We start from the raw sequence: 20,430 nt of genomic DNA on the forward strand, positions 1-20,430 counted from the left end.
AATTTCACTAAATTGTAATGTTGAGCAAATTGAGTGTAGTTGAAAAAGTTTTAATTAATTGCAAAAGTTGTAATGTTGAGCAAACTTAATCAATTATACTATGTTATCTACATTCTTATTATATAAGATTCAAGTTTATGTTAAATAACATTTGTATATTCTATAAAATATCATTCAACAATTGTTCTTTACAATCCCGTGAATTCACGAGTGCCTTCACTAGTTCTATTCTATATATAATGTCCAACAAAAACCCATTTATTTTTTCTTTAGACAAACTACGGAGTATTAAAGATTTAAATTTAATATACTCCGTAAAATTTTAATATTCCGTAATACAGTATATATACACGCCCTACTAGTACAACAGCTCCTTTATTTTAATCTCTGTTTATTTGCTCTTCAAGAAAACTATTGTTCCTTGTACACCTTCCATCTCCGGCGACAAAAAAACTCCTAAAATCAAAATGCCGAGTGACATTGAAGACGAGATCAAGGACGATAAGAACCCTAAACCTCTCGATGAAGATGATATTGCCCTTCTCAAAACTTACGTAACCAATCTAATCCCTCTCTATTTTTCTACAATAATAAAAGTTACTTTTTTTTTCGATTTATTCGTCGTTCTTATTACTTCATTGGATGTTAAATTAGCTCTTTGATTGATTTCTGTTGTTTTTACTATGTTAGATCTTGCCAGCTTCTTTCTTGTGATTGTTGTGCTGTTGCTGTACTATTTAGGGTTATATAATTCCAAGATTTATTGTTAGTTATCTGAATTAAATGTGTGGATATATGTATAAGGTAGACTTAAAATTCAATTTCGATAAACATTATTTAATTGCAAATTACATTGCAAAGTGATCAACTTTAGTTACAGTATTAAACTTCTTGGATTATGTTTAATTGGTTTTTTGACTTCTTACACGGCTTGATGAATGTGTTTTTGCCCCTACCTGGTAGTATATAATTGACATATTAACCCAATTAATACAAGGACTTCAATACCAGATGATTATAATTACCTAACTGGACCGGTTTACAAGTTACAACGCTGTTTGGTCAAGTGTTTAGAGAGATTTTAGTTACAACATTGATAAAAGGAAGAGCTTTGTAGCTTGATTGTTCTGTAGTGATGCATGTATGTATGCTTTCTATTTGTTGATTCGTAGATTGATATCATATTTATCTTTTTGTGTGAAATATTTCTTCTGTTTTCGGTACATATTTTAAAGTTTTTATCATCACTTTAAACTAACACCAGACGATTCTTCATGTAGGGATCGGGACCTTATTCCATCAGCATCAAGAAGGCTGAAAAGGATGTAAAGGACAAGGCCAAAAGGATTAATAATTTATGTGGTATTAAAGAATCGGACACCGGTTTAGTTGCACCTAGCCAGTGGGATCTTGTTTCTGATAAACAAATGATGCAAGAAGAACAACCTCTTCAGGTTGCTAGGTGCACAAAGATAATTAATCCAAACACAGAAGATGCAAAATACGTTATTAATGTCAAACAAATTGCAAAGGTATTTTAATTCTATTTTTTCTACAAGTATAATAATCTTTTGTTAGATTTATGTAGGATTGTATGAACCAGTTTTTCATCTGATATTTTGTTTCTGTAATTTGCAGTTTGTTGTCGGGTTGGGTGACAAAGTTTCGCCTACTGATATTGAAGAAGGCATGCGTGTTGGGTAGGTTGAATTTTATAATGTTTTATCGAAGTTATCGTACTGTTCCAGAGAATTATATATTGATGCTGATGCTCCAATTGCAGTGTTGATCGAACTAAATATCAGATTCAGATTCCATTGCCTCCGAAGATCGATCCTAGTGTGACGATGATGACGGTGGAAGAAAAACCAGATGTGACGTATAATGATGTCGGTGGATGTAAGGAGCAGATCGAGAAGATGCGAGAGGTGTGCAAAAATTACTATAAATGTATCACAATGGGTGCAATATCTTTTTATGACATTATATTAATTTTTTATGTTTTTGGTTATATGAGTGTAGGTTGTTGAACTACCTATGCTGCACCCAGAGAGATTTGTTCAACTTGGAATCGATCCTCCGAAAGGTGTTCTTTGCTATGGTCCACCTGGAACTGGCAAAACACTTTTAGCTAGAGCCGTTGCCAATAGAACAGATGCATGCTTTATACGTGTAATTGGAAGTGAATTGGTTCAGAAGTATGTTGGTGAAGGTGCTCGCATGGTTCGCGAACTATTTCAGGTCAACCAAATTCCAGTTTTATTGATTTTATTATGGGATATAATTCTGTACATAAGTCATCTTAGTATAATAGTCATCAAATTTACTAAAATGGTCCCTTCATGGTTATAATAGTTTAAACAGACAAATAAAAAAAAAACTCAGCACTTAAAATAAAAAATATGATGAAATTGTAATACCATATATGCCATTAATTATTATTATTATTATCATTTGATAAGTTTTCAAGCAACAACCTTAAACTAACACTCTTCCACTTCTTAGATGGCCCGCTCAAAAAAGGCCTGCATCGTTTTCTTTGATGAGGTTGATGCAATTGGTGGTGCCCGTTTTGACGATGGTGCTGGTGGAGATAACGAGGTTCAAAGAACTATGCTTGAAATCGTTAATCAACTTGACGGGTTTGATGCTCGTGGTAATATCAAAGTTCTTATGGCCACAAATAGGTATGCTTCTATGCTATAACCACTCTTGATAAGTGCTGATTTTTTAACTTTGCAAGTGCTAATTCGGGTATACCATCAATTGTTCGTATTCCAGACCAGATACACTGGACCCTGCACTGTTACGACCTGGAAGATTGGACCGTAAAGTAGAGTTTGGATTACCCGATATGGAAAGCAGGACACAAATTTTCAAGATCCATACACGAACAATGAACTGTGAAAGGGATATCCGATTTGAACTTTTGGCCCGTCTTTGCCCCAACTCAACTGGTACATTTTTTTTTTCCTTTACATTTTACTATTAACCACTGTTGTAAAAGTTGGTTGACACGTTGTTTTGGGACTGACCCGTTCTGTTTAGCAAAAATACACCTAAAAAGTCGGTCAACTTTAAAAAGTCGGAATAAGTCTGGCTAATTTGGGTCTATGTCGGTCAAAGTCAAATTTGGTCAAAATTTTAATATATTTTAAAATTAGATTTTGTGCCTCATATCTATATTTGAAATAGTTATGTTTTATGTTTAATATTTTTTATGTGTAATATATATACGTTCAATTTATTACTAAAAGTCAACTTTGGTCAACGCCCAACTCGTATCCGACTCGCGACGTTTACAACCTTGATATTAACTATCACGAAATTGTTGTGCAGGTGCGGACATCAGGAGTGTGTGCACAGAAGCAGGAATGTACGCAATTAGAGCACGCAGAAAAACAGTAACCGAGAAAGACTTCCTTGATGCAGTAAACAAGGTGATCAAGGGATACCAGAAGTTCAGTGCTACTCCAAAATACATGGTTTATAACTGAGTCTGATTTCATGATCATCAAAGTTTGTTTGATACTTATTCTAATTATTTTAATTGTTTCCTTAATTTGTAAGAAGATAATCTTTCTGTACCAACTTTTGATGACAATGAATTATCCTTGGTTCTTTTCTGTTTTCACATATCTTCCATTAGTCACATGCCAATATGCCTCGCTCAAAATTCAAGCTTCTAAATAGATTTTGTATAGCTAAATGGAATCAAATCTTTTGTTATTTTTTGGGTTAAAATCGCCTTGCAAATAAATTCATGTGTTGTCTAGCTTGATTAGAACCACATGATCATATTTAACTTTGTATAACAGATCAACTAGATATGAGTTGGTGTTCAACTTTCATAAATTAAGGGTTATGTTCCAATAACACAATCTCCAAAAAATTGATAAAATTAAAATAAGTAAAACTGCCTGCTAGTCAATGAATGTAAGCCGACAAGTAGTTCTTAGTTGCTTTGTCTCTATTACAACATCCCAATATTTTACTTCATCGCCTCTTATAAGCATCTATACCACATTGGGAACAAAATCATAATAAAACCGTATGCTACAATATAAAATTAAATTAAAATTTATATTAAAATATGATAAGATAGTTACAATATTTGTGTGTGTGTGTATATATATACATGCATCTTCCATTAACCTTTTATCTCATAAACCAGTTCTACTTCTGTGAAGCTTCCTTCTTCACTTTTAAACTAATAATAAAGCTACCCTTTAAATTATGGCATTTGAACTTGCTAATGGCCATTCAAAGAGAAAGGGTAACAGCATAACAAGAAAGTGCGCTTCTTTGGTCAAAAAACAGCGTGCACGTCTTTATATTGTTCGTCGTTGTGCTACCATGCTTCTATGCTGGTACATCCAAGGGGATGAATAGCATTTATCCTCTCCTTCAACCACCATATACTTACATACATTACATATATATATACTTACTAACTAGCTCCGTTTAGTACCTTTTCTTACGAAAGGATGGCCCTTTCTAATCATCACAATACAATTTTTTCTACTTTTTTTTTTGGATCGACTTTTGGCTCACTAATCCCCGAGATCCAAATTATCAATGCTAATTATCTAAAAGTTACTTATTTTGTTAAGCACTCTTTTTCATTAGCCTTTTTTTTCGTTCTCAACACCGAAGAGAGTTCCCTTTTTATTTCTGGTAGAGAAGTTTGGATCTTGGATATCAAGGGATAAGGCTGTAATGAAGAAGCAGAGGGCCAGAGATCAAGTTGGTTGCTTAAACCATATAATCTTTTGTTATTTTTTAAGATCTCAAGATCTTATTATTTCATATAATAACTGTATCCTTAAAATTTCAAGGAAAATGTATCTTATCTTACTTGCAAATTATAAGATTTTCTTCATTGTGTAAAACACTCTGCAAAGTTGTCAACAATAACGTTTACGAGTTACTTCAAAGTGTGTGATAAACATAATCTTTGTATTTGATGATTTGGATGTTATCCCTGTGATGAATAACAATTATGGAGTACATCTTTATTCTTCTAAATTCTGTTTAAAATTCAAAAGTCCATGACAGAACAAGTGAATATACGAGTGATGTGCTGAATCGTAACCTTTATTTTATGAACGGATTTGAGTTGTTTTGTTACACGAATTGTTTTATTGTATATATGGTGTTTTAATGAATTTCGGTTGATTTCACACATATATAGGCAACTAGTCCTATCCGCGTAGTTTAGTTTTATAGGTAAATCCGATTCGTTCCACAGGGAGGTGGAGTGTTTAATGGTTTTTAATAGTCCGAAGTTAAACTAATTTAAAGGGGGTTTTGGATTAGGAATTATATAATATAACAATAATGAAAAATAACTTAATTAAACTAACTTACTTGATAAATAAAATTACAAGATTACATGATTTATAATCATTAAATTAAAAGTGAACTAAATGAAATTATACTATTTATGATAAAATAATTGTATTACTGAATGGTAAAACAATAACTTGCAATAAAACTAAATGATTAGGAATTTGTTTTAACCAATAAAATAAAATACAAATTATTTAAATTAACTAAATACGTAGTAATAAGTTTTAATTAAATTAAAGATGAATGAAAGGAAATTATAATAATTAAACTAATTATAGATTAAATACTTTAAAGTAATAATAAAGATTTTAATTAAAACTTGGAATTTAACAAAATTCGTAACAGTACTGTTATTATACGTACGCGTTTCGCGTATATGTATACGCGTTCCGCGTATGTGTTGGGACTACGCGTTTCGTGTAATGTTATACACGATCCGCGTATGTTTTATCCGATGTGACAAAACAGTAGTATTTAGCTGAAGGAGATTAATTTAAATTTTTAGTTTTCTGAATACTAATACGTAAAAATAATAATAATAATTATTTGCAATATATAAATGGGAGTGTTCACTTAAATATTTCACCTCTAGATCCATGGATTGTTTTAAATTTAAGTCCTATTAAAATGTTTTAGTATACAACTTAATATTTTCTTTTGAATATATAAAGTTTCAACTAACTAAATTAAATCTAATTTTCATTTGATCTTATTTAGATAGTTACTATTCCAAAGTATTTAAATTGAGACCTAACCTAGTTTTGACTTTAGCCAAAACATAAATCGTAACGGTTTCCCTTTTTACAATTTCACTATTATATAACTAATAATATTACCCAAACCACCGAACTTTATTTCTAAATTAGTGTTAATAACTTATTCATAAGTTCGTCTAAATCATTTTTTTTTAATGTTGAAGCTTAATTTATATAAATAAAAATAACTTTCATAATTTGAATCTGATAAATTAAGTGACAAGAATTAAATATCTAATTACATAATAATGGTTCTTTTAATTAGGCTCAATATTAAAAATACTTAAGTTACATTTTAATATTTACAAATGATAACAATCAATTTCACTAGGGCTCTACATCTAAGTAAACACTATGGAAACTTAGCTACTCATTACACTAGGGTAAACATAAAAATATAAGTATACAAACATAATAATAACGATAAAAATTGATAACGATAATTTTAATAGAATAAACTTACGAAAATCTTCACTTTCATTAACTTCAAATGGTAGAAAATTACAATAACAACACCCTTGCACTCGAACAATAATACCCTTAATCACCAACAATACAACCCTTAATATTGAAACTATCCTAAATCTTGAACTTGAAAATTAATACGGAACTATAGTAAAATGAAAAGTAAATGACACGGAGTACTAAATGGAAATTAAGAGTGATAATATTCAAAATGTTGACTACTGTCTCCTTTGTGTCCTTATGCATAGTACTCCGTATTTATCATGTAAATGAAGTAGTAGGTAGTAGGTAGAGTCTAGCTTGATCTGTAATCTTTTCCTTTTAAAATATAAATGAGTGCATCTGTTACTGTAAAGAGGACTGATCATCGATAAAGTATAATAATTAACTGATAAAGAAGCCTTCCCACGTGAAATTTAGATCTGAATCTGGCCTCAACATTACGCGTTTCGCGTAACCATCCACACGTTTCGCGTAAGAGCAAACTAGAATCTGGAAGTGTCACAACATTACGCGTTCCGCGTAAAGAAGTACGCGATCCGTCTAAGAGTAAACGGCAGTTTTTTTATTTTTATTTCTATTTTTGTTCTCTGTTGACCCCGTGTTGACGTATATTGACTTGGAACTTTCATTTGAACTCTTTTTCTTCGATCATCTTGAACTTGCATATTTTTCGTCTTTTATTCTTGATTTCGGATAAACGTTTTCTCGATATATAATTGGTTTAAATTCGTCGTTTATCGTCTTTTCTTCCAACTTTAACATGTGTATTACTTTCGTCGTTTTCTTCGTAAAATATGAATCGAATGTCTTCTTAAACGGTAAAAAACCTATGAAATATAAATGATATTGCGTCGAAATATATGTATGTTTAAAGCAATATCAAAATACCCCACACTTGAACGTTGCTTATCCTCAAGCAATAACAGTTTTTAATAATAATCGAAATGTTTGTAATACAACATTCCACATGAATCACATTTTTTTTCTTTTATTTTTTCGCACACACACCACACGAATTGAAAACACACGCTTTATGAGATAAATTGGAAATACTACACAATATTTATTGGATCACACGCACACTACACGAAATGAAATTCTGACAACAGAAACAGAGTTGAAACTCGTGATTAAGGTTTAAAAATTTGGATCCTTAGGGAAAATTGGACCTTGTGAAAACGTTTTATGATTTTTTATAAAATGTCATGCTAGTTTTTACACTAGACACGTTTTTCGGTTTTAACCTCAAATTCCGATTGAGGGTAACTGAAAACCGTAGTCTCAGTCGGCGATTAGCAAGCTATCCGCCCCCATGATTGAAGTATCATGAAACTTGAAACCGAATGTCCTAAAAATGGTTTTACACAATATAGTTCATAAAATAGCATAAGTTTTAGAAGAAACTTATATCGTGTCCAAATATCATCGGTGAACCATGAGTTTGCACACCTCAATTTGTTATGGCATATGTATGTTGACCGCGATCAAACATAGATGCAGTTGTTCTTTACGGATATCATCCATCTGGGGATTAGATTCATTAGTCTTAAAAGCTAATTTGCAATGTGCCCCCCATTGTACGAGACATATCCATCTCATGGTTAGGATTAGTCTGACCACCAAAAACCCTGTTTGATGCTGAGGTGAGGTGGATTTCCAGCCGATTATAGGGATGACTTTTCAAGATTTTTCATCAACCTACAGCTATTCTGGACTACATCTTCTAACATAAGTTAGCAAGTGTGTCATTTTGGAAGACTTTACTTCCTTAAAGGATGGACTTGATTCATCCTTTATTACTCGCATCAATGGGATATTCAGATTTATACATTCCAAAGCAATGATATCTGCAATAAACTTCATAGAAACATGTGATAAATGGTTCTAAACATATGGGTTTATAAATTCTGTTATACTTGGTTTTCTTTTATAGGTTTTAATCAAATAAACTTATGTATTTTTAATGTATGGAGACAATAATTTCAGTTTTTGACACCTAATCTTTAATTGCTCATAACTACCTTAAAATTTGACTAGATATAGTTGTTTAAAAATTTTTAAAATTTTTCGTAAAAACCACCAAGTTATAAGTTCTCGAGAATTTATATATTCCCACTCCACACTTAAGATTATGTAATGCCCTCATTACATAAAATCAGATTAAATGTATAAATTTGAGGGGACAAAAAGTGTAAAGTATTTAGAACTTCCTTTGTTAAGTAATTGGACATTGTAAAATGCTTATCGTATGAATATATCCAATCCCTTTATCACAATATAAATGTAGTGTTTCGTTATGTCGAATGCATCATCATCATAAGTACCTGTCAACAAACATGTTAATCACACACAAGATGAGCTTGTACATTAATAGTACAAAAATTTTACCCCACGCTTAAAATTTTTGTATATATAAAAACAAAAAATAAAAGTAAAAGTAAATACTTAACACACACCATAAAAATCATTTTTTTTTTCAACTTTATAAGTAATCAAAATTTTAAAATATCTTTTATAAATTTATATTTGTTGTTTCGAAAATTTCGGTTGTTATACCTAATCTTTATCCGTTTATAAATTTTTAAATTCAATTTATAAAATTTAATGCTTTAAAAGTTAAAGTTTTAATATTTTTCAAAAATAACTTAGAAATAAAATAAAACACTCTATTTTTTTTATTTTTTTAAAATAAAATTAAAAGAAAGAAAAAAAAATTTAAAACAAGTACATGAAAAATAAAAATTACATGAACTTAAAATACACTCTATTATTTATATGTATGTATGTATGTGTATATATATATATATATATATATATATATATATATATATATATATATATATATATATATATATATATATATATATATATATATATATATACTTTTAAACCAACTAATTTTCAAACTTAAAACTCTGTTTCCTATCAACTAGGTAGAGATAATCTCGGTTGTTACACCTATCATTACCCACGACAAAGTTTACAAGTTATATATTTTTACGGTTATTGATAAAAAAGTATATTTTTAGTAGAAATAATTTTTCTTTTGTTTTTGTGGTTTACTATTTAAAAGATATCTTATGAATCTAACAAGAAATTTCGTGCAATTTGAAGAACGACAATTCAGTTGTTACACTTAACATTATCGTCTTCAATAAAAACAGGTTGAACTCAAGGTTTATCAATTTTAAATAGTAGACATTTTTAATAAAGACAAACAACAAGTAAGTACAAACTAAAACACACCAAAACACAAACACACAAAAATGCACGAACATACAATTGGCGAGAAAAAGATTTAGAGGGTGAAACCGCGTTGACTCGCCTCATAGTAGAGTCGTACCATTTCGCCCCCATGGCTTCGTAGGCGTAACCTCGTTGGTTTAAGAGGTTTTCCTCTGAACATTTAAAAGGCCCTTCTCGACACAAGGTTACGTACTCGTAATTAGAGTCCGTCTGGTTCTTTGGGCAATCTCCGTAATGAGTCGGTTTTTCACATTTTACACACTTGCCCAAATGACGTGCTCGACGCTTCTTAGCTGATTTTGATTTGCCTTTTGCATAATTTTTCTCATTAAGTTCTTGCCTTATTTCTTTTCTCGCCTGATCGCATCTACTCTTTATATCTAATACCACATCCCTCGGTAAAATATTATCACACATCAAAAAGAAATGGTTGTAGACATATTGATTGCGCATTTTGAAAATAAAAAATAAATAAAAACGAAAGAAAATAAAAAGGTAGAATGGATGGAGAAGACTAGTTCTTTAGGGTCTGCTAGGGAAAGACCGAACAAACCCCACTCTTAAAGATAAAAATAAAGATAGAGAATGGAGTTAAAAACCTTAAAATTACCCCAAATTTACCTGTCCTTAGGGTAGTAGGTGATTTCGTCTCTTTCCCTAGTGTTGATTCCGTCAAAGTATAATTTGAGTCGATGACCATTCACCTTGAAAGTTCCACCATCGTTGCTATATAACTCTGCATATCCAGATGGAAAAACCTGTTTTATTATATATGGCCCAGTCCACCGGGATCTAATTTTCCCAGGTTAAAACTTAAAACGTGATTGGAAAACTAATACTTTATTCCCTTGTTCGAATTCTTTTCTTTCTTTTAGTTGTGCATCGTGCCATCTCTTAGTTTTCTCTTTGTATGTTTTAGAGTTTTCATAAGCTTGTAATCTTAATTCGTCTAATTCATTAAGTTGTAAGAATCGGTTTTCTCCGGCTTTCACAAGGTCGGTGTTACATTCTTTTAGAGCCCAATATGCCTTGTGTTCAACTTCGACAGGTAGATGACACGCCTTACCATAAATTAATCGGAAAGGTGTAGTACTAATGGGCGTTTTGAATGCAGTTCTAAATGCCCAAAACGCATCATCTAACTTTCGATGCCAAATTTTAGGATTATTTTTAACCATTCTTTCTAAAATTCATTTAAGACCTCGATTTGTGTTTTCAACTTGGCCACTCGTTTGAGGGTGGTAAGAAGTTGAGAAACGATGATTAACTCCGTACTTTTTAAGTACTTTCTCGAGTAATTGATTTGTAAAATGAGTTCCACGATCACTGATTAATGCTTTTGAAATCTCAAAACGTGAAATAGGTTTTTTAGGAAGTTCACAATAACACGGGCATCATTTGTGGGTAAAGCTTTTGCTTCGGCCCATTTAGAAACGTAGTCAACTGCCACAAGGATGTATTTGCATTTATTCGATGCGGAAAATGGACCCATGAAGTCAATTCCCCAAATGTCAAATACTTCACATACAAGAATGTCTTTTTGTGGTATTTCGTCCCTTTTTGAGATGTTACCGGATCTTTGACATGCATCACATGTTTTAACCATGTGGTGTGCATCTTTGAAAATGGTTGGCCAATAAAAACCTGAGTCAAAGACTTTCTTAGCTGTATAGCTAGGTCCGAAATGACCACCAACTGGGCCTTGATGACAGTGCTCCAATATTTGTTGAGCTTCTTTACCATATACGCATCGGCGGATAACTTGATCCGCTCCTATTCGAAAAAGATTAAGGTTTTCCCAGAAGTAAAACTTTAAATCAGCAAAGAATTTCTTCTTTTGCTGGTACGTTTGGTTTTTAATTAATACTCCTGCAGCGAGATAGTTTGCAAAATCCGCAAACCATGGAACTTCAAATTCGGTTTCTATTCTCATTAGAAACTCATCGGGAAAAGTGTCATGAATAACTGACTCATCTAGTTTTTCTAGGTCCGGATTCTCAAGACGAGACAAGTGATCAGCAACAAGATTTTCAGCACCCTTTTTATCCTTGATTTCTATATCAAATTCTTGTAAGAGAAGAATCCAACGTATCAATCTAGGTTTTGCATCTTGTTTCTTGAACAAGTACTTTAGGGCTGAATGATCGGTAAAAACAATTGTTTTAGATAACACAAGATATGATCTAAATTTATCAAAAGCAAATACAATTGCAAGGAGTTCTTTTTCGGTAGTTGTATAGTTAAATTGTGCTCCTGTTAGTGTTTTACTTGCATAATATATTGGTTGAAATTTGTTATCTTGGCGTTGTCCTAAAACGGCTCCTAGTGCGAAATCACTAGCATCACACATTAGTTCAAATGGTTTGGACCAATCGGGAGATACTATGATAGGTGCATTCGTAAGTTTATCTTTTAGAATGGAGAAAGCTTGTAAGCATTCATCATTGAAGTTTAATGTAGTGTCTTTCTCAAGAAGTTTAGTCATAGGTCGAGCAATTTTGGAAAAGTCCTTTATGAATCGTCGATAGAATCCCGCATGACCTAAGAAACTACGAATTCCTTTAACATTAGTTGGAGGAGGAAGCTTTGAGATTACATCGATCTTAGCTTTGTCTACTTCCATTCCATCTCGAGAAATCTTGTGTCCTAAAACAATGCCTTCCTTCACCATGAAGTGGCATTTTTCCCAATTTAAAACAAGATTTGATTCCTCACAATGAATTAACATTCGCTCGAGGTTTGAAAGGCATGAATCGAAGGAGTCTCCAAAAATAGAGAAATCGTCCATAAAGACTTCCATACTTCCTTCTATCATGTCATGAAATATTGCCATCATACACCTTTGAAAGGTGCCTGGCACGTTGCATAATCCGAACGGCATTCGTCGGTATACGAATGTACCAAATGGACAAGTAAAAGTTGTCTTGTCTTGGTCTTTTGGATCAATGGGAATTTGAAAATAACCGGAGAATCCATCAAGGAAACAATAGTACTCTTTTACCGCTAAACGTTCTAGCATTTGGTCAATATAAGGAAGTGGGAAATGATCTTTCCTTGTGGCGTCGTTTAAACGACGGTAGTCTATACAGACTCTCCAACCAGTGACTGTTCTTGTAGGAACGAGTTCATTCTTATCATTAAGGATGGAAGTTGTACCCCCTTTCTTGGGTACTACTTGAACATGACTAACCCATGGGCTATCGGATATAGGGTATATTAACCCGGCATCAAGTAACTTGATAACCTCCTTCTTGACAACTTCTTTCATGTTAGGGTTTAACCTTCGTTGTCTTTGTACCACGGGTTTAAAATCTTCTTTCATTAGAATCTTATGAGTACAATAAGCGGGGTTAATCCCTGGAATATCGGTTGTTTTCCAAGCAATTGCTTTCTTGTGAGTTTTTAGAACGGACATTAACCTACTCTTTTTGTTATCGGAGAGTTTTGATAAAATTATAACAGGTAATTGTGACGTACCTTGGAGATAAGCATACTCCAAATGTTTCGAGAGTTCTTTAAGTTCCAAGGTGGGTGGTTCTTCCAAGGAAGATTTTATCCGGAACCTGTTACCATCGGTAATTTCTTCAAAGGGTTCATCTTCCTTGGGAATTTCTTCCTCAACGCAATCTTCATCGATGACTACTTTCAACAATTCGTCAAGTTCAAGCTCTACATCAATTTCATTACTTTCACTCATTGGGGTGAAGTTCGAGGTGTCTACATTTAGTAATTCTTGTAATTCTTTTTCAACACAACAATCAACAATGTCTACCTTATAACATTCGTCATCGGAGGAGATAGGTTGTTTCATAGCTTTATCTATGTTTAAGGTAACTCTATCTTCCCCTACACCTAGACTAAGTTTTTTATCTTTAACACGCACAATCGCGTCGGCGGTATTTAGAAAAGGTCGCCCTAGAATTAGGGGAACCTTACTATCTTCTTCCATTTCAAGGATGACGAAATCAGCAGGAAAGATTAAATGATTAACTTTAACCGGTAGGTTTTCGGCAATACCAATAGGATAGTTAAAAGTTCTATTGGCTAGGCGTATACACATCCTAGTTGGTTTTAGATCACCTAGGTTTAGTTTTAAGTACAAGGAGTGTGTCATAAGATTAATACTTGCCCCTAAGTCAGCTAATGCATCGTACATTATTGAATCTCCCATCAGACACAGAATAATGAAACTACCAGGATCTCCGAGTTTCGGTGGCAACTTTTGCTTTTGCAAAATTGCTGAGCATTCCTCATTGAGGAATGTGGTTGAAACTTCTTCATATTTACCTTTATCGGCTATGAGATCCTTGATAAACCTTCCATAATTTGGCATACCCGCAAGAACATCTACAAGCGGTACATTGATACAAATTTGCTTAATCATTTCGGAAAACTTGTTGTACTGTGCTTGTAATTTATCTTTCTTCAAACGTTGTGGATATGGAATTGGATGTTTGTATTCTTTTAATGGAGGTTGAGTTTTAGGTGCACTTGTGGTTGGCACTTTATCCTCTTCCATGGAAGAATCTTTTTCATTTGGAATTGGAATAGAAATAGGAACATGAGGTTTTGGAACATCGAGGTTAACAGTTAACCCACTTCTCGTAGTTATGGAATTTACTTGCTCATTCCTTGTTTGATTGTTGTTGGGATTCACTTGAGTATTTGAGGGGAGAGCGCCTGGTGGTCTCTCTGCTAGTAACTGTGAGATCCTTCCAACATCTCTTTCTAAATTCTGTATCGTAGCTTGTTGATTTCGAATTTGCTGAGTTTGAAGTTCCGTAGTTTTCTCGTGCTTAACCATAAAATCTCTCAAAAGATCTTCTAAATCGGATTTCTTCTCGGGTTGTGGTTGTATAGGTGCTTGTGGTTGTGGTTGATTGTGTTGGAAATTATTTTGGTAATTTCGTTGAGGTTGATTTCGGTTGTTTAGGTGATTGTAACCCGGTGGTGCATTTCTTTGATTTTGATTTGAGAAATTCCGGTTATTTTGGTAAACCGGATTTCCTCCTTGGTAATTATTGTTTGAAACTGAAGGTCCTCCTATTTGGTAGCTGTTGATAGGAGGATATTTTCGGTTCATTGCTTCAATCGCCGAAAAATCGTTGAAATTCATTTCACCTTTTCGTACCTAAGAAATTCGCTTGCTCTTCCATTGTTGTTTGATCACAATCTCTAGTAAGGTGAGGACCTTGGCACAATTCACACCCTACCCTAATAGCATGCATTTCCTTGGTCACCTTCTCAATTTGCCTTCCTGGATTTGCCAATTGAACTTTTAAAGCAGCAATTTCATCGTTGCTTTCGATACTAGCAACAGTTGTTGATCTAGAGAACTCCATCTCTTGATGCCAATTATGAGAATGTGCTGCTATATCGGCAATAATTGTGTGAGCTTCTTCGGGTGTTTTTTTCATGATTGATCCTCCTGCTGCAACATCTATATCCTTTCGAGTAGCCACATTGACTCCTTTATAGAATATTTGGACCTTTTGGAATGTATTCAACCCGTGTTGAGGACATACCCTAAGCATTTTATTGAATCGGGTTCAAGCTTCATAAAGAGTCTCATTAGGCTTTTGCTTGAAGTGATTTATATCACTTTGCAACTTTGTTGCTTTTGAAGCAGGGAAGAACTCTGACAGAAACTTGTGCATCATATCATTCCAATCTTCGATATAACCTTCTGGTAATGAGTCTAGCCAATCTCTTGCATCATCCTTTAACGACCATGGAAAGATTTTTAAACATGCGACTTCATCGGATACATCTTTGATTTTGAATAGCTTGCAAATGCTTACAAACTTACGAAGATGCTCGTTAGCATCCTCATTTGGAGCTCCACCGAATTGGCATGTATTAGTCACCATGTGGAGAAATTGACCCTTTATTTCAAAGCTGTCAGTCATCGTTGGTTGAATAATTGCGTGGCCTTGACCTGTTCTTGTTGCCTTCATTAATGCATCCATCGTTTGATTTGTAGCAGCCATCTCTTCTTCTTTTTTAATAACTGGCTCTATGATTGGTTGAATAACTGGTTCAGAGTTAGAATTTAATGAAAGTGATTCTAAACCCTCAGTGAGAGACTCTACTTCTTGAGCTCTTAAGCGTTCGTGCAATTCCCCTTCGGGTTCAGGATATGAAGGAGTTAAATCAGTGTTGGAAGAACGTAAATTCATGCATTAATTTCTATTATGCAATCACAACATCAAAAGCTTTTCTAAGAATTGAATTCCTTCAAAAGGATCGAATAACATAAAAACAATGATAAAAACCTTTAAACAAACAGATTTTCCTTCTGATTTTGCTCACGTTTCGAATAGCCAAAAGATGCAGCAGAGGGGCAGGATTCGTTTGGTCCCAATATAATTGGGTACTGTTTGGCTCCAATAACCCAGTCCACGTACAAATCCAACTACTACTACGAATCAGAAAAATTATCTATTTATTTAACTGCCAACTCCCCGGCAGCGGCGCCAAAAAGTTGATGTGCTGAATCGTAACCTTTATTTTATGAACGGATTTGAGTTGTTTTGTTACACGAATTGTTTTATTGTATATATGGTGTTTTAATGAATTTTGGTTGATTTCACACATATCTAGGCAACTAGTCCTATCCGCGTAGTTTAGTTTTATAGGTAAATCTGATTCTTTCCACAGGGAGGTGGAGTGTTTAATGGTTTTTTAATAGTCTTTGAAGTTATTAAACTGATTTAAAGGAGGTTTTGGATTAGGAATTATATAATATAACAATAATGAAAAATAACTTAATTAAACTAACTTACTTGATAAATAAAATTACAAGATTACAGGATTTATAATCATTAAATTAAAAGTGAACTAAATGAAATTATACTATTTATGATAAAATAATTGTATTACTGAATGGTAAAACAATAACTTGCAATAAAACTAAATGATTAGGAATTTGTTTTAACCAATAAAATAAAATACAAATTATTTAAATTAACTAAATACGTAGTAATAAGTTTTAATTAAATTAAAGATGAATGAAAGGAAATTATAATAATTAAACTAATTATAGATTAAATACTTTAAAGTAATAATAAAGATTTTAATTAAAACTTGGAATTTAACAAAATTCGTAACAGTACTGTTATTATACGTACGCGTTTCGCGTATATGTATACGCATTCCGCGTATGTTTTGGGACTACGCATTTCGTGTAATGTTATACACGATCCGCGTATGTTTTATCCGATGTGACAAAACAGTAGTATTTAGCTGAAGGAGATTAATTTAAATTTTTAGTTTTCTGAATACTAATACGTAAAAATAATAATAATAATAATAATTATTTGCAATATATAAATGGGAGTGTTCACTTAAATATTTCACCTCTAGATCCATGGATTGTTTTAAATTTAAGTCCTATTAAAATGTTTTAGTATACAACTTAATATTTTCTTTCGAATATATAAAGTTTCAACTAACTAAATTAAATCTAATTTTTATTTGATCTTATTTAGATAGTTACTATTCCAAAGTATTTAAATTGAGACCTAACCTAGTTTTGACTTTCGCCAAAACCTAAATCGTAACGGTTTCCCTTTTTACAATTTCACTATTATATAACTAATGATATTACCCAAACCACCAAACTTTAGTTCTAAATTAGTATTAATAACTTATTCATAAGTTCGTCTAAATCATTTTTTTAATGTTGAAGCTTAATTTATATAAATAAAAATAACTTTCGTAATTTGAATCTGATAAATTAAGTGACAAGAATTAAATATCTAATTACATAATAATGGTTCTTTTAATTAGGCTCAATATTAAAAATACTTAAGTTACATTTTAATATTTACAAATGATAACAATCCATTTCACTAGGGCTCTACATCTAAGTAAACACTATGGAAACTTAGCTACTCATTACACTAGGGTAAACATAAAAATATAAGTATACAAACATAATAATAACGATAAAAATTGATAACGATAATTTTAATAGAATAAACTTATGAAAATCTTCACTTTCATTAACTTCAAATGGTAGAAAATTAAAATAACAACACCCTTGCACTCGAACAATAATACCCTTAATCACCAATAATACAACCCTTAATATTGAAACTATCCTAAATCTTGAACTTGAAAATTAATACGGAACTATAGTAAAATGAAAAGTAAATGACACGGAATACTAAATGGAAATTAAGAGTGATAATATTCAAAATGTTGACTACTGTCTCCTTTGTGTCCTTATGCATAGTACTCCGTATTTATCATGTAAATGAAGTAGTAGGTAGTAGGTAGAGTCTAGCTTGATCTGTAATCTTTTCCTTTTAAAATATAAATGAGTGCATCTATTACTGTAAAGAGGACTGATCATCGATAAAGTATAATAATTAACTGATAAAGAAGCCTTCCCACGTGAAATTTAGATCTGAATCTGGCCTCAACATTATGCGTTTCGCATAACCATCCACATGTTTCGCGTAAGAGCAAACTAGAATCTAGAAGTGTCACAACATTACGCGTTCCGCGTAAAGAAGTACGCGATCCGCGTAAGTGTAAACGGCAGTTTTTTTATTTTTATTTCTATTTTTGTTCTCTGTTGACCCCGTGTTGACGTATATTGACTTGGAACTTTCATTTGAACTCTTTTTCTTCGATCATCTTGAACTTGAATATTTTTCGTCTTTTATTCTTGATTTCGGATAAACGTTTTCTCGATATATAATTGGTTTAAATTCGTCGTTTATCGTCTTTTCTTCCAACTTTAACATGTGTATTACTTTCGTCATTTTCTTCGTAAAATATGAATCGAATGTCTTCTTAAACGGTAAAAAACCTATGAAATATAAATGATATTGCGTCGAAATATATGTATGTTTAAAGCAATATCAACGAGATAAACCATAATTGCATAAATGAAAACATGCTAGGATTCTAATGTTTCATGTATTTTGGTGTAATCTGCAGAAGAACAACATTATATAGATAGTCAAATTAACAGCAGCCAAACTGCAATCATTAGAAAAGCTCTAATTAACTTCCGAATCGGCTGAAATGTGACTTGGTTTTAGAAGGGTCTTAATTTGGCAGAAGCAAACTATAGCTCACCAACATTCGTGTTGACTTTTTAAGCATGTATTTCTTAGGTGCTTAGACGTTGTTTCTTCCGCTGTTAGACTTGCTGTTAGACTTGCTGTTAGACTTGCTGTTATAGACTTGCTGTTATGGACCTGCTGTATTAGATTTCCACAGCATTACTTAGAGATGTCTCAAGCATGGAACTTTTATTTTGCATTCGTGACTTACGTTATTTTAAAACAATGGCTTTGTAATGACCTTTGTACCATGTACTCATGTTAATGTTTTCTAGTCATCTTTTGTAAAACGCTATCTTTTTACGAATGCAAACTGGTTTTCAAATAGCATATAGTGTTTGACCTTGTAATGATCCTGTTGTCGATGATCCGTACACGATGGTTTTGTACGGGGCGTCACAGTTGGCATCAGAGCATTGGTTGTAGGGAATTAGGTTGCATTAGTGAGTCTAGACCGGACCAAGTAGGATTCACTAATAGGACTAATCTACAACTTGCTTGTTTACTTGTTTCTGCAGGACCTTCTGCATGCTACTGTGTTATAATACTGCATGTTACTGCTTATTACTACAGCATGATACTGCTTACTTTTATTGTTGTATGATCTTACTGCATGCTATTGCTTATCTTTACCGCCATGCGAACTTGCTGTAGGCTTATTTCCGCTATTGCATGATTACTATCTGCTTTCACATGTTACTTCTTTTTAGCGCTGTTGATATTATTGCCATGCTGTGTACTGTTTTAGACAACCTAGGTTGTTGTAGTGCATGATTACATGCTTGCTTCATGTCTGCCATTCGCTATACCGACTTGGAAAACTTACCTTTCCTAGTTCAGATGTTTTTCTGAACCCTTTTCCCCACTCGTCTAGCCCTAAGGATTAGTATTGTAATTCGCCTGTTAATACCGTTCCACCGTTCCGGAGATCGAAACATTACTTCACGCAATCTAGTAGGAGTACCCCTCGGATTACATGCCCACTAAAGTTGATCCTCGGAGGAGGAGATATGTGAGGACTTGTCGGAATAACCGCACCCCGAGCTCACTCTAATTAGCCACGTACAAGATATGAACATTAGAAGGTTGTTCACTTCCCGCAATATGACCTGTATCCCATACGCTTTCATGATCGTCACTTATCTCCTTCATTCTTCCCTACTGCTCGACGATCTAATGACACTTCTGGACATAGGTCCCCAACACTCTTAGGAATTGGAGAAGTCGGGAAGACATCTCCTTTCACAAGGTCATAGTGTCTTCTACTGATGCTCAGCCATACCCAAGGACTTGGGAGTCGCCTCGAAACATATCGTATTACTACTTGCTACACGTACAACTCGACACGAGACCCATATTGAATTTCTAGAAAGGAATCTAATGACATTACCAGAACCCGAACATTTTGAAGAAGTTTCGAGACATTTAGATTCATGACCTACGGAACCTACGCACCCACACCGAGAAACTGTGAGATTAATTATGTAGATTTTGTTTTGAGATAGCATAGATAAGGCACCGTTAGGTGG

General features: G+C 33.1%; 2 protein-coding genes across 2 annotated transcripts; both read left to right on the forward strand.

The window, feature by feature from the left end:
* The first annotated feature begins 406 nt into the window (after positions 1-406).
* LOC139903954 (26S proteasome regulatory subunit 7 homolog A-like) lies at positions 407-3,608 on the forward strand. Its single transcript, XM_071885885.1, has 8 exons — positions 407-554; positions 1,281-1,532; positions 1,639-1,700; positions 1,784-1,928; positions 2,023-2,241; positions 2,506-2,687; positions 2,782-2,957; positions 3,340-3,608. Exons 1-8 carry the CDS (start codon positions 468-470, stop codon positions 3,495-3,497), a joined length of 1,281 nt encoding a protein of 426 aa, XP_071741986.1. The 5' UTR covers positions 407-467; the 3' UTR covers positions 3,498-3,608.
* Positions 3,609-4,236: 628 nt separating this feature from the next.
* On the forward strand, positions 4,237-4,392 carry LOC139842959 (small polypeptide DEVIL 22-like). The gene has a single exon (XM_071833054.1). It carries the CDS (start codon positions 4,237-4,239, stop codon positions 4,390-4,392), a length of 156 nt encoding a protein of 51 aa, XP_071689155.1.
* The last annotated feature ends 16,038 nt before the right edge of the window (positions 4,393-20,430 follow it).

This window comes from Rutidosis leptorrhynchoides, chromosome 4, assembly GCF_046630445.1.
Source record: "Rutidosis leptorrhynchoides isolate AG116_Rl617_1_P2 chromosome 4, CSIRO_AGI_Rlap_v1, whole genome shotgun sequence".
NCBI classification, from domain to species: domain Eukaryota; kingdom Viridiplantae; phylum Streptophyta; class Magnoliopsida; order Asterales; family Asteraceae; genus Rutidosis; species Rutidosis leptorrhynchoides.